This window comes from Lethenteron reissneri, chromosome 50, assembly GCF_015708825.2.
Source record: "Lethenteron reissneri isolate LAM-NWPU_2019-01 chromosome 50, ASM1570882v1, whole genome shotgun sequence".
Taxonomy (NCBI): Eukaryota; Metazoa; Chordata; class Hyperoartia; order Petromyzontiformes; family Petromyzontidae; genus Lethenteron; species Lethenteron reissneri.
In genome coordinates this window covers 7,754,599-7,769,440 of record NC_083828.1, presented here as the reverse complement: position 1 = coordinate 7,769,440, position 14,842 = coordinate 7,754,599, and the positions used below count along the sequence as shown (strand labels likewise).

General features: G+C 50.5%; 1 protein-coding gene across 3 annotated transcripts in view; it reads left to right on the top strand.

The window, feature by feature from the left end:
• Positions 1–10,814, top strand: part of LOC133355136 (ciliary neurotrophic factor receptor subunit alpha-like) — a 32,992-nt gene extending 22,178 nt beyond the window's left edge. For 2 of the 3 annotated variants that reach the window (XM_061572459.1, XM_061572457.1), the window contains exons 10-12: positions 6,266–6,347; positions 7,526–7,630; positions 8,119–10,814. In XM_061572459.1, coding sequence (XP_061428443.1) covers positions 6,266–6,347; positions 7,526–7,630; positions 8,119–8,122 — 191 coding nt within the window. In that variant the 3' untranslated portion in view covers positions 8,123–10,814. Of the gene's footprint in view, positions 1–6,265; positions 6,348–7,525; positions 7,635–8,118 lie in introns of those variants that run through there. The other variant, XM_061572458.1, reaches the window with a different exon arrangement.
• Positions 10,815–14,842: the final 4,028 nt, after the last annotated feature.

The window sequence follows — 14,842 nt, the reverse complement described above, 5'->3', positions numbered from 1 at the left end:
TTCAACATGTTGAAACCCCAAAACGGGTACCACACTCTGGGCTGACTTGGTCAGAGTTGTAATCGCACAGCGGTGCTGATCAGAAGGCCACATTACAGTAATCACAATTGGGATTTCAAGACGGTGATTAATTGTACTCGTCCCAGAGTAATCACAATTTTAATCCGACCCTATTCACAGGTTAGAATCCCAATGCTCACGATGGCTAAAAAGTTATAATCTCACACCACTCGCATTACAATCCCTTACTTTAGTTATGATTGTAATCCCACACGTATCAGAATTGTAATCCCGCCATATCCACAGGTTAGAATCCCAGTGCTCACGATGGCTAAAAAGTTATAATCCCACACCACTCGCATTACAATCCCTTACTTTAGTTATGATTGTAATCCCACACGTATCAGAATTGTAATCCCGCCATATCCACAGGTTAGAATCCCAGTGCTCACGATGGCAAAAAAGTTATAATCCCACACCACTCGCATTACAATCCCTTACTTTAGTTATGATTGTAATCCCACACGTATCAGAATTGTAATCCCGCCATATCCACAGGTTAGAATCCCAGTGCTCACGATGGCAAAAAAGTTATAATCCCACACCACTCGCATTACAATCCCTTACTTTAGTTATGATTGTAATCCCACACGTATCAGAATTGTAATCCCGCCATATCCACAGGTTAGAATCCCAGTGCTCACGATGGCTAAAAAGTTATAATCCCACACCACTCGCATTACAATCCCTTACTTTAGTTATGATTGTAATCCCACACGTATCAGAATTGTAATCCCGCCATATCCACAGGTTAGAATCCCAGTGCTCACGATGGCAAAAAAGTTATAATCCCACACCACTCGCATTACAATCCCTTACTTTAGTTATGATTGTAATCCCACACGTATCAGAATTGTAATCCCGCCATATCCACAGGTTAGAATCCCAGTGCTCACGATGGCTAAAAAGTTATAATCCCACACCACTCGCATTACAATCCCTTACTTTAGTTATGATTGTAATCCCACACGTATCAGAATTGTAATCCCGCCATATCCACAGGTTAGAATGCCAGTACTCACGATGGCTAAAAAGTTATAATCCCACACCACTCGCATTACAATCCCTTACTTTAGTTATGATTGTAATCCCACACGTATCAGAATTGTAATCCCGCCATATCCACAGGTTAGAATCCCAGTGCTCACGATGGCTAAAAAGTTATAATCCCACACCACTCGCATTACAATCCCTTACTTTAGTTATGATTGTAATCCCACACGTATCAGAATTGTAATCCCGCCATATCCACAGGTTAGAATCCCAGTGCTCACGATGGGGGAAAACCCTAAAATCCTACACCGGTGACATTACAACCCCCCACCAGTCCCATCACAATCCCACTCGGGCCAAGGTTGCAATCCCACACCCAGCAGAACTCTGTAATCGCATCACACCCGCTGTTAAAATGCCACAATGGCCCAACAATGTAAAAAAACCCGCAGCGGCCACGTTGCAATCGCCATCCCGAGGCCGCGGTTGCAATCCCTCACGCTCACAATCGCGGAGGGAGTGTTGAGATAAAAGCACCGGAGTTCGATACAAAGATCGGGTCGGAGGGGGTCGACACCTTGAGGAGAGACCTTGAACGCTGCAGGAGAGACGCCTTACTGGCGAGCAGTAACGCGGTTATCAGCCGATAAGGGGGCTCGTAAAACACACGAGATACCCACGGATTGCAGAGTTGTGCATTTGCTTGCTTGGTATTACCAAATAAGAAAGGAATACAGAAAGGATCAAACTAACGACCGTTTTTTAAACAAAATACCCCTCCCCCAAAAACAAATCTGCGCGCATTCTCAAGACGAGCTTTCTGGAACGGTGCCGATCGCGCGTGCTGAGCACGTGGCCTCTCAAAGGAAGAAACACGCCGCCAGCAACAAACAGCACAATCCGAGTTAGATAAGAGTGTACGGCATGGGTGAGTGGGTGGGTGAGTGGGTGAATGGGTGGGTGAGTAGGTAGATGGGTGAGTGGGTGGGTGTGTGAATGAGTGGTTGAGTAGGTGGATGGGTGAGTGGGTGGGTGAGTGGGTGAATGGGTGGGTGGGTGAGTAGGTGGATGGGTGAGTGGATGGGTGAGTGGGTGAATGGGTGGGTGAGTAGGTGGATGGGTGAGTGGGTGAATGGGTGGGTGAGTAGGTGGATGGGTGAGTGGGTGGGTGAGTTGGTGAATGGGTGGGTGAGTAGGTGGATGGGTGAGTGGGTGGGTGAGTGGGTGAATGGGTGGGTGAGTAGGTGGATGGGTGAGTGAATGGGTGGGTGAGTAGGTGGATGGGTGAGTGAATAGGTGGGTGAGTAGGTGGATGGGTGAGTGGGTGGGTGAGTGGGTGAATGGATGGGTGAGTAGGTGGATGGGTGAGTGGGTGGGTGAGTGGGTGAATGGGTGGGTGAGTAGGAGGATGGGTGAGTGGGTGGGTGGGTGGGTGAATGGGTGGGTGGGTGGGTGGATGGGTGAGTGGGTGAATGGGTGGGTGAGTAGGTGAATGGGTGAGTCGGTGGGTGAGTGGGTGAATGGGTGGGTGAGTAGGTGGATGGGTGAGTGGGTGGGTGAGTGAGTGAGTGAATGGGTGGGCGAGTAGGTAGATGGGTGAGTGGGTGGGTGGGTGAGTGGGTGAATGAGTGGTTGAGTAGGTGGATGGGTGAGTGGGTGGGTGAGTGGGTGAATGGGTGGGTGAGTAGGTGGATGGGTGAGTGGGTGGGTGAGTGGGTGAATGGGTGGGTGAGTAGGTGGATGGGTGAGTGGGTGGGTGAGTGGGTAAATGGGTGGGTGAGTAGGTGGATGGGTGAGTGGGTGGGTGAGTTGGTGTATGGGTGGGTGAGTAGGTGGATGGGTGAGTGGGTGGGTGAGTGGGTGAATGGGTGGGTGAGTAGGTGGATGGGTGAATGGGTGGGTGAGTAGGTGGATGGGTGAGTGGGTGGGTGAGTAGGTGGATGGGTGAGTGGGTGGGTGGGTGAGTGAGCGAGTGTTTGTTGCGGGGAATGGTAACCCGAGTTAGCTTCCCACGTATGGCCTAACACCGGTGACGATGATCTAAACCGGTCCTGGTCCTCCCCTAGAGCAACTCGGCCTCAAATGAGTACCTGGGGTGGTGTGTAAACATCTCCACGAGGGAGACAAAGGCGGGCGGGCGTGGTGCTGGCCACCCACCTCCAACATTCTGTTATCTTGACTTTTTAACACGCTTTTATCTAACTCACTCTGTTGTTGTCGTATCTTCAAATCTTGTAACTCGATTTTAACCCACTCCCCAACGTGGTATCGACTGCAAACTTGGTATACTTATGTCATACTGATGACAATACTATATTCTATCATACAAAATAAAAAAATAATTTTTTTAAACAATCTTTTTTATAAGTTATGTTTTGGCTTGGGTCTAATTGTCCACGCTCAACTGACGTTGGCTGTAATTGACCACGGTCGCTTACGTTGTGGCAAGCTTCGGGACCACTTCCCATAGTCGTGGAGTTCTTCCATTACTAGTACATTTCATAAAAGCGTGTTTAAAAAAAAAGAAAAAAAAATATTACTTATGACATGGGGTCAATGTACCGAAACGTCTCCTACTCCGTATGTTCCTTTTTCTTTCCTGCACCGCAGTCGATGGGGTCGGTAGCTTGTGGGTGGGGTAGTCACACGTGGGTGCACGTCGACCTCGTGCAGGACATCTGTCCCGTGTGGGAGAATCGGCCGGATCCACCCTTAGAGCCTCCCTCTAGCCGAGGCCTTCACCACCATAACTCAACTGGGGCGGGTGCTTCGGGAGGGACGTTGACCTTGCCCCTAATCGATGCTCGATACAGTTAACTTTTTTTTTTAAACCGGTTACCGTTTTTTTTTTAAACCGGTTACCGTTTTTTTTTTTACGACCCTACTTTGGTGTGCTGCAATAAGCGTGTCCCCCCCACTCCGAGCGACGTGTCCTTGACCCGGTTCGGTCAACGAAGAGGATTGGAGATGTTAAAGGTGTTGCGCTGCTATCACAACTCTCTGCAGTCTACAATCATGACGCTTTACGGCGAGCGGGGCCGAGGTTGCGCGCGTTCACGTGTGTGTATGTGAGTGTGCGGGCTTCTCTATGTGAGGTTCGTACGCGTGCCCGTGTGTGTGTGTGCGCGCGTGCCCGTGTGTGTATGTGTGCACGCGTGCACGTGTGTGTATGTGTGCGCACGCTTGTCTATGTGAGGTTCGTACGCGTGCACGTGTGTGTGTGCGCGCGTGCTCGTGTGTGTGTGTGCGCGCGTGTGTGTATGTGTGTGCGTGCACGTGTGTGTGTGTGTGTGCGTGCGTGTGTGTGTGCACGTGTGTGTGCACGTGTGTGTGTGTGTGCGTGCGTGTGTGTGTGCACGTGTGTGTGCACGTGTGTGTGTGTGTGTGCGTGCGTGTGTGTGTGCACGTGTGTGTGCACGTGTGTGTGTGTGCGTGCGTGTGTGTGTGCACGTGTGTGTGTATGTGCGTGTGTGTTTGCGGGAGCGGTTGTGTAGCGCGGTTAACCACGAACCCGGCGACCCGAGTTCCATTCCTGCTCAAGGCCGACACCGGTGACGATTATGCTGGATCGGCCATGGGCCTCCCCTAGGTCGACTCAGCCTTAAATAAGTACCGTGTGCGATGTGTAAACATCGCCACTAGGGAGACAAAGGCGGCCGGGCGTGGTGCTGGCCACCCACCCCCTCGTGTGCCGTGCCGGCCTTTATAGGTGCTCGCTAACAGCACTTGCCCCTACAGTCTGTTGATGATGATGAAAAGGAATAATGCTTGACATTTATTCAGCGATTAGAATGCCCCCCACAATCTCAAAAGCCGCTTGTGCCGCATCTCATTCCAATCCCCAGCTCTGTTGTCCGTTTTCATCAACTTCATTTAAGCCCAGGGGACCCCCCCCTCATCCCTGATGGGCAGCTGCCCCTGTGCGGAACAAGATGACGCAAGTCCCACAAGGGAGGATTGAATGTGCCCGGTGTCAAATCAATCGAGCAATGAAACATTTACGTATTTGTTTAAACACATTACATCATCTGGTGGTGGTGGTGATGATGGTGATGCAGCCGCTGCTGCTTGCGTTGGCAGTGCTGCACAAAGTTGTCAACAACAACAACAACAGCAGCAGCAACACTCAACACGTTCATCAACAACTACAATTAAGGCGAAGTTCCGGGCAATTGACCCTTCTTCTCGCAGCACCTCCGATTAGCACGCTTGGGTACGTACGTGCGGTGCGAAAGAAGTTCCACATACATGCAATAGCACGGGGCTATGGCCTGAAACGTCGCCAATTGTGTTGTGTTTTTTTTTATTGTGAGCTCGCGCACACGCGCGCGCAGTTCTTGATGACGAGAGCGTTGAGTTGATTTTCATTTCTTTAAAGGCGCCTTTCTTAGGGTTTAGGGGTTAGGAGTTAAGGTAGGTTATGATTACGCAAAACAGAACGTAATAGCCATGCCATTGTAATACTAATTATGATGGATTTGAAGCTTTCGTGACTGCAGGAATCCATACCTTTTGGTTCTTTCGGTAAAGTCACGTAGGTAGAAAATAAAATAGATCACGACGTTTCGATCGCAACACAAGCAACCGTCATCAGGTGAGACCAACACAGCAGGTGGAACTGCTGACTCAGTTTACCGAAAGAACCAAAGAGTATTAATCATGATTATTATAGTAATTAGGTTAATCTCAGACCGTGCAGTGTTGCCTACTCGCTCGTGAATTTTCCACAAACCATCGCTGCTTCCTCCACAGCGCTGCGTCCCAGGTCACGTGCCCAGCCAATGCTCAGTACGAATTCTAGATTTGAAGCTATCGTGACTGCAAGGATTAATATTCTTAGGTTTTTTCGGTAAAGTCACGTAGGTAAAAAATAAAAATTAATAAAAGTAAAATAAAAATAAAAAATAAATCACGACGTTTCGGAGGCAACACAAGCTTCCGTCTTCAGGTGGAACCGTCACAGCACGATAGCTGTATCAAGTGAGAGAAAAGAGTACGAATCCATGCCGAAATGCAACCGTACTCGATCACACTCATGCTATCGTACGATATTCGAAAACAAGGTTTGCTGGCTGGCTGGCTGGCTGCAGGGGCGGACAGGGAACGCGGCGGTGACGCTAACACAATACAATTTGAGAACATGCGTCGACGCCGGTTGTGTCGGTGTGGTTCGTGACGTGCTGATGGCGATTGCCCCGTTCTGTCCTGGCAGTGATGGCGAATTACGCAGTCTACTCGGTCGCGGGGTTGACTGGAGCCCTCGTCCTCGTCTGCCTCGTCGTGCTCGGTTCACGGTGAGAAGTTTACATCATCGCAGGCGTGCAAAGACAAAGATCCCCCGTATAGCCTGCAACACACTCATTGGGGCAAGTGCTGTTAGCGAGAATCTATGAAGGACGGCGCGGCCACACGAGGGGGTGGGTGGCCAGCACCACGCCCGGCCGCCTTTGTCTCCCCAGCGGCGACGTTTACACACCACACCAGCTACTCACTTGAGGCGCGCATTTAATTCGTGCAGCGCAGTGTGCTAACCACGACGCCACCGCTCCCCATAAAGAGTTCTGCTAGCCGCGGTACGACGCCACATCTGGTGGCCAAGTCATCATCACGATACGAGCTTTCACATTGACAAGGGGTCAGCGACCTTGTGTGCACGAGTTCAAATCCTGGTTGGGGTGGGTGACTCGGTCAATCATCCTCTCCGGCCAGGGGTCGATACAGTGAATACCACTTTGTGTGTCAGTCAAACTCTGGTTGTTCAATGTATATACTCCCCCCCCCCACTGCCCCCGGCCATAGTAACGTGGAATCTCCATGACTGACCCTAGCGCTGTAAGCTGGAGATGCTCAGGATTCCCTCTGTATTTTTTTGGCCCATACAGCGCAACACGGACACAAAGATCCCCCGTATAGCCTTCAACACACTGTCGGGGCAAGTGCTGTTAGCGAGCACTTTTTAAGGCCGGAACGGCACACGAGTGGGTGGGTGGCCAACACCTCGCGCGGCCGCCTTTGTCCCCCTCGTGGCGATGTTTACACATCGCGCTAGGTACACATTTTAGGCTGAGTCGACCTAGGGGAGGCCCAAGACTGGGTCAGACAATCGTCACCGGTGTTGGCCGTGAGCGGGAATCGAACCCGGGTTTTACCAGGTTCGTAGCGCAGCGTAGCGTTAACCGCTATGCTACCGCTCCCCAACACACACGCACAACAATGAGAATTGGGGGTTGGGGGGGGGGTCTGAGTTACCTGTCGAGAATTTCGCGCTCCAACACGCCGAGCACGTGCCCAGCGAGATCCCAGCCAGCGTGATGCATCCTGCGAGCACGTGAATGATGTCAATGAATCAGTGAAAAAAAATGTTGATTGTTGAGTGAATCGTGAAACAGCAACAACAGCAGCAAAAAAGTATCCCTCCTTGCAATCCCGACAACCCCGTGGGTGTCTCCTGTGCGCCCTCCCTGTCCGGCAGGCGATTGATGCCCAGAAAAGACGACTTTTTGGCGTCGGTCAACACGGAGAGCAGCCTGGGAAACAACTTCCACGACAGTTTCGACCGCTGCCAAAGACTTCGCGTGTGAGTTGAGCACAAATCCCAGCGAGAGAGAGAGAGAGAGAAAAGACTGCGACCGGTTCAATGCCAGAGCCACGCGTGCTTTGGATGAGTCAACTCCTTGAATCGGACACGTTTGTTGACACAGTGGCTCGTGTGTGGTTTTTTTTTGTACACGCAAAGACAAAGGTATCCCGGATAGCCTACCACAGGCTGTTGGGGAAAGTGCTGATTTTGCGAGAGGCTATATTAAGTACACACATTCTTATCAACATATGCACACAAAGACAAAGATCCCCCGTATAGACTTTTAACAGACTCTTTGTGGCAAGTGCTTTTAGCCAGCACCGTTGAAGGCCGGCACGGCGCATGATAAATGCACATCGAGACACAGACACGCACGGCATGGCATGCTATTTCTTGCAATGACTGATTGATTATGTTATGTGTATATACAGTACGTGTGATTTTTCACTTTTAAACTAAGCAAATTTTTTTTATTTATTTCCCAGGTAAGGCCCACTCGGCTGTGTTGCTCCTTGTCGGAAGCGAGCTGGCCGCGAGTGACATCTCAACGATGCGCCTTTGTCGTGTGGGAATTTATAGCAGTCGCCAAATACTCTAAACGCGTGTTTCTGAACGCGGAGAGGACCCGGAAAATAACCCACGCGGCCCCATGCATTTCACGAACTTATTCACCATCTCATCAATTGTTGGCAAACATATTAAGTCGTGTTTTAATATGTTATCGACAATTCAAGTTCATGTATTAGGTATATAGCCCTGTGAGCCATTCGGCTCTTGAATCGGGTGCAACCGCAACAAACAAAAAACAAAAACATGAACAAGAAAACATCTTAAAGTGACTATGTGACTATGTGCAAACAGAACATCCAAGAAAAAGACGGCAAAAATTGAGGATATACATGGAATAAAGTTGTCGAAATATTGGAGAACAGCAAACATAGCAGTACATGTCATGCCACATGCATGTCCTTAGAGATACAAATGGAAACACGTTACCAAACACAGACATGCCCCCATATCACCTGAACAGGCTGTTGGGGCAAGTGCTGTTCGCAAGAACCACCTATGAAGGCCGGCACGGCACACGAAGGGGTGGGTGGCCAGCACCTCGCCCGACCGCCTTTGTTTTCCTCCTGGCGATGTTTTTACACATCGCACCAGGTACTCATTTGAGGCTGAGTCGACCTAGGGGAGGCCCGGGACGGGTTCAGATAATCGCCGGTGGTGGTGGTGGTGGTGGCCGCCAACACACGCGAAAATCCACACAGATGTCGACATTTAACGTCTCATCAGCAGTATTCAACCTTAAATGAGTGTAACACTTATATGAAAAATATATAATAGACGACGTTTCGAGCAATGTCCCTTCTCCGTAGCATACAACAACATATTTCGATTTAAAGCTTTCGTGACTGCAGGGATTTATCTTCTTGGTTCTTTTGGTAAAGTCACGTAGAAGGGAAATAATAAAATAATAAAAATAAAACATAATAAAATTTCGATTTAAAGCTTTCGTGACTGCAGGGATTCATCTTCTTGGTTCTTTTGGTAAAGTCACGTAGAAGGGATATAATAAAATAATAATAAATCCAGCTTAAATATACGCTTCCAAGCCTGGTGGTGTTCATTCAGACACTGTCTTTCCGACAGACCTGTTCTTCACCTGAGGACAGCTGCTTGCGTTGTGGCCGAAACGTCGTGAGAATTGCATTTTATAATGTTTTATTTTTATTATTTTATTATTTCCCTTCTACGTGACTTTACCGAAAGAACCAAGAAGAACAACAAATTTGCTACGAATTGTCGATTTCTAACATGTGCCATGAGGAAGTGCCATTGTTCCCAACGTCACCTATCATGTCAACGTATGTCTATCAATTTTAAGGCCACGGCGTTGTTGACGAATATGTTGAGTTGTTTGTTGTTGTTGTTTGTGCACCACTGCCAACTCAGCAGCATCACCAAAGGTTTTGCACTGATACACACGTATGCGCCACGCCCGCGTACACGTGCGTATAGCTGCGACTGACATTCGACCACGTGTCATATTTCTCAGAACTGCCGTCCTCCCATAAACAGTACAACGCTCGCGGTGACCTAAAAAAAGCTTCGCGTCACCATTTGCGCAAAGATAAGAGACGAACTACATCAGCCGAGTTCTCTTCTAGAACCCACGTCCAACAGAGAGGGACCCTTGCCTAGAATCATCTGGCAAGCAAAGTTTGACTTGCGCTCCTGATGAGACGCTGCATGTCGAAACCCTTCGTTGCCTAAGCACACCTGGAAAATTGAGCAGCATTGGTCCAAGCATAGCCTGGATCATGCTGATGAGACGCTGCATGTCGAAATCTTTTCCTTGCCTAAGCACATCTGGGAAGTTGAGCATCATTGGTGCAAGCATAGCCTGGATCATGCTGATGAGACGCTGCATGTCGAAACCTTTCCTTGCCTAAGCACACCTGGGAGATTGAACTGCATTGGTGCAAGCAGAGCCTGGATCATGCTGAAGAGACACTGCATGTCGAAACCTGTCCTTGCCTAAGCACACCTGGTAAGTTGAGCAACATTGGTCCAAGCATAGCCTGAATCCTGCTGATGGGACGCTGCATGTCGAAACTTTTCTTTGCCTAAGCACACCTGGGAAATTGAGCAGCATTAGTCCAAGCAGTGCCTGGATCGTGCTGATGAGATGCTGCATGTCGAAACCTTTCCTTGCCTAAACACACCTGGGAAGCTGAGCAGCATTGGTGCCAGCAAAGCCTGGATCCTGCTGATGAGACACTGCATGTCGAAACCTTTCCTTGCCTAAACACACCTGGGAAGCTGAGCAGCATTGGTGCAAGCAGAGCCTTGATCATGCTGATGAGACGCTGCATGTCGAAATCTTCCCTTGCCTCAGCACACCTGGGAAATTGAGCAGCATTGGTCCAAGCATAGCCTGGATCATGCTGATGAGACGCTGCATGTCGAAACCTTCCCTTGCCTCAGCACACCTGGGAAGTTGATCAGCATTGGTGCAAGCAAAGCCTGGATCCTGCTGATGAGACGCTGCATGTCGAAACGGCTGCGGACTTGTGCCTGCGCTGAACCAATCGCCGCTGAAAGTGGAACCCCAGCCAGAAAGAAGGCGGTGATTGTGACCGATGTGATGTGAAAAGGCAAATATGAATAAATCCTTCGACAGGAGGCGTTATGCCGTGTTGCATTGTCTGCTCACACATATATATATCATCTTACGCTTTAACAACGCTGATACATTTTTTTGGTTTGAAAAGGGACAATTTACACACGCACTTTGCATTTTTATAGCCCCCGGCGTTCCGTGACACTGCTCCCATTAAGCACATAAAGGTGTAAGATAAGGCGGGGCACGGTTATCTGTGCCCCGCGTGTAAAGCGGTGGCTGTAAGGGACGGGGGGCGGGGGGCGGGCAGCCCTATAGATTGTGACGTCACAGCGCGAGGAGGCCTCCCATTGGCCGGAGCCTCTCAGGAGAGGCGCCGTCATCAGAACTTGCGTTCCACTCAGCGCGTCTCGTTGGCAGATTAAGATCTGCCGTCGGCCGCGTTGAAGATGTTTTTTGTTCGTTTATTGTCGCCAGGACGTGGATTGTTGCCCCAGAGGGGTTGTGATAGAATGGCAGTGGGGGAGGGGAGGGGAGGGTCAGTGGGTCGGTAGGGGAATGAGTGAGTGGTTGGGTGGTTGAATTGATGGGTGGGTGAGTGAGTGGGTTGGTGGGTGACTGAGTGAGTGGGTCGGTAGGGGAATGAGTGAGGGAGCATGAGAGTGAGTGGTTGGGTGGTTGGTGGGTGAGTGAGTGGGTTGGTGGGTGACTGAGTGAGTGGGTCGGTAGGGGAATGAGTGAGGGAGCATGAGAGTGAGTGGTTGGGTGGTTGGGTGGTTGGTGGGTGAGTGAGTGGGTTGGTGGGTGACTGAGTGAGTGGGTTTGTAGGTGTGTGAGTGGGTCGGTGGGGGAATGAGTGAGGGAGCATTAGAGTGAGTGGTTGGGTGGTCGAATTGATTGGTGGGTGAGTGAGTGGGTTGGTGGGTGGGTGGGTGAATGAGTGAGTGGGTTGGTGGGTGACTGAGTGAGTGGGTCGGTAGGGGAATGAGTGAGGGAGCATGAGAGTGAGTGGTTGGGTGGTTGAATTGATAGGTGGGTGACTGAGTGAGTGAGTGGGTTGGTGGGTGACTGAGTGAGTGGGTGGGTGGATGACTGAGTGAGTGGGTTTGTAGGTGTGTGAGTGGGTCGGTAGGGGAATGAGTGAGGGAGCATGAGAGTGAGTGGTTGGGTGGTTGAATTGATGGGTGGGTGAATGAGTGAGTGGGTTGGTGGGTGACTGAGTGAGTGGGTCGGTAGGGAAATGAGTGACGGAGAATGAGAGTGAGTGGTTGGGTGGTTGAATTGATAGGTGGGTGGGTGAATGAGTGAGTGGGTGACTGAGTGAGTGGGTTTGCAGGTGTGTGAGTGGGTCGGTAGGGGAATGAGTGAGGGAGCATTAGAGTGAGTGGTTGGGTGGTCGAATTGATTGGTGGGTGAGTGAGTGGGTTGGTGGGTGGGTGAATGAGTGAGTGGGTTGGTGGGTGACTGAGTGAGTGGGTCGGTAGGGGAATGAGTGAGGGAGCATGAGAGTGAGTGGTTGGGTGGTTGAATTGATAGGTGGGTGACTGAGTGAGTGAGTGGGTCGGTGGGTGACTGAGTGAATGGGTTTGTAGGTGTTGGAGTGGGTCGGTATGGGAATGAGTGAGGGAGCATGAGAGTGAGTGGGTGGGTGGTTGAATTGATAGGTGGGTGGGTGAATGAGTGAGTGGGTTGGTGGGTGACTGAGTGAGTGGGTTTTTAGGCGTGTGAGTGGATCGGTAGGGGAATGAGTGAGGGAGCATGGGAGTGAGTTGTTGAGTGATTGAATTGGTCGGGAGGTAAACGGGTGCTTTGGGTGGGTGGTTGTCGACATTGTGAATGAATTGGTGAGTGATTCAGTGGGTTGGTGAGAGACTGTGCGTGTCATGAGTGTATACGTGGCTGCGTAGGTGACACGAGTGAGTTGTGTGAGTGGTAACTTCGTAAACCGGTGGGGTTATGGATGAGTGCGTGACGAAAGTGTTTCGTGGTGAATTGAGTTGGTGGATGAGTGGGGTTGTGCAAAATATCAGTCGCCATTACAAATACACAATAAAATAACACTGCATACGGTGAACTGACGTTTCGGACAATTGACCGCTTTCAGGCGTGTGGCGCGTGCGAACTCATCGCGTACTTGGACTGACCTCAGCCTGACATTTGTACCTGGGTGCCAGTGTACAAACATCGTGTTGCTGGGAAGATAAAGGCGGGCCGGCATGGTGCTGTCCACAAATGCCCCAGGCCTTTCTGTAGAGGTAGGTGCTTTCTAACAGCACTTGCCCCAACGGCGTCTGTAGGCTACACGGGTGGGGGGGGGGGGCTTTGTCTCTGTGTGTGCGTGTGTAGCGACGAACCCGCCGACCCGAGTTCGATTCCCGCTCACGGCCAACACCGGTGACGATTATCTGAACCGGCCCTGATCCTCCCTTAAGGCGACTCAACCTCAAATGAGTACCTGGTGCGGTGTAGAAACAGCGCCACTGGGGAGACAAAGGCGGCCAGGCGTGGTGTTTGCCACCCACCCTCTTGTGTACCGTTCTTGCCTTAATAGGTGCTCGCTAACAGCACTTGCCCCAACAGTCTGTTTAAGGCTACACGGGGGATCTTTGTGGTAAAGAATCACGTTATCGGCCACGCCTTCCTGGCGCTGTTGTGTACGTAGTCATCTTCGCGACGGCTAACATCAGTGGCGAGTGACAGTCGTGATCGGACACCTCGCTCGCTCGTCAGCATGCTGCGGTGTCTTCTTGGTTCTTTCGATAAAGTAACGTAGAAGGGAAATAATAAAACATAATAAAATTAAATAATTCTGACGCTGTTTTTTTCCGACAGACCTGTTCTCCACCTGAGGACGGCTGCTTGCGTTGTGGCCGAAACGTCGTGAGAATTGTTTATTTTAGAATATTTTATTATTTTATTATTTCCCTTCTACGTGACTTTACCGAAAAAACCAAGCAGATGAATCCCTGCAGTCACGAAAGCTTTCAATCGAAAAATTATGCGGTGTGTTTGTACATCAGCGGCGCTGGGGATACAAAGACGGCCGGGCGTGGAACTCGCTAAGGCAACGTGGGGAGGGGGGGGGGTTGCACGTTTTTGCTGACAGGTAGCGCATGGTGGAGTAAAGTGTGGGCACCCCCACCACATCCGAGGTGTTGGAAGAGTAGGCCGACGACTCTCCTCTCTCTCGAGAGAGAGCGGCCTCAAGTGGAGGTCTCCTTTCCGCCAGCAGTGGCGTGAGCAGGCAGTTGCAGGGCTGCGCCTTTAACTATCAGCACTTGAGCCAACAGACCTATCAAGGCTATAGCGGGAATCTTTATCTCTCCGAATATGCACGTACAATGTGTGTGCACGTGTATTTACGTATTGTTTGGAGCGGTGGTGCAGTGGTTAGCCTCGCTGTGCTGTACCCATCCCCTGCTCGCAGCCAAACATCGGTGACGAATATCTGAACCGAGTCCGGGCTTCCCCAAGGTCTACTCAGCCTCAAATGAGTAGCAGATGCGGTGTGTGAACGTCAGCATTGGGAGACAAAGGCGGTCGGGCGTGATGTTGGCCACCCACCTCCTTCGCGTGCGTGCCGGCCTTAAATAGCAATTGGCACCTACAGTCTCTTGAAGGCTATCCGGGGGAACTTTGTCTTTGTCGTATAAATGTATAGGGCGGCCCTCGCCCAAACGACTCAACGTGATGATGACCTCAAAGAGCAGCTGCGACCATATCTCGTTGAGACATCACGAAGGGTTCACGTCTCGTGGCGAGGGTGTGGCCGCCTTGAAGTCCTCGTGGTGATCGAGGCGATCAAGGAGTGACACGTGAGTGGGGTGGTCACCCCACGTGGAGTTTTTGATGTTGTTGTTATTGATGATGATGGTGGTGGTGGTGATTCTCCCGGTGCGTTGGCAGTGGTGCGCAAGCGTTGTCAACATCAACGAACTCAACACAGTCGTCAATTCACACTATGGGCTTAAAATAAAAAATATATAATGTCCGACGTTTCGGGAAACGGCCCTTCTTCATTGCACGTACATGAACACATTTGAGTGTTTGTCTCCTTTGTAAGAGTTGCCCTGGGATACACCAAA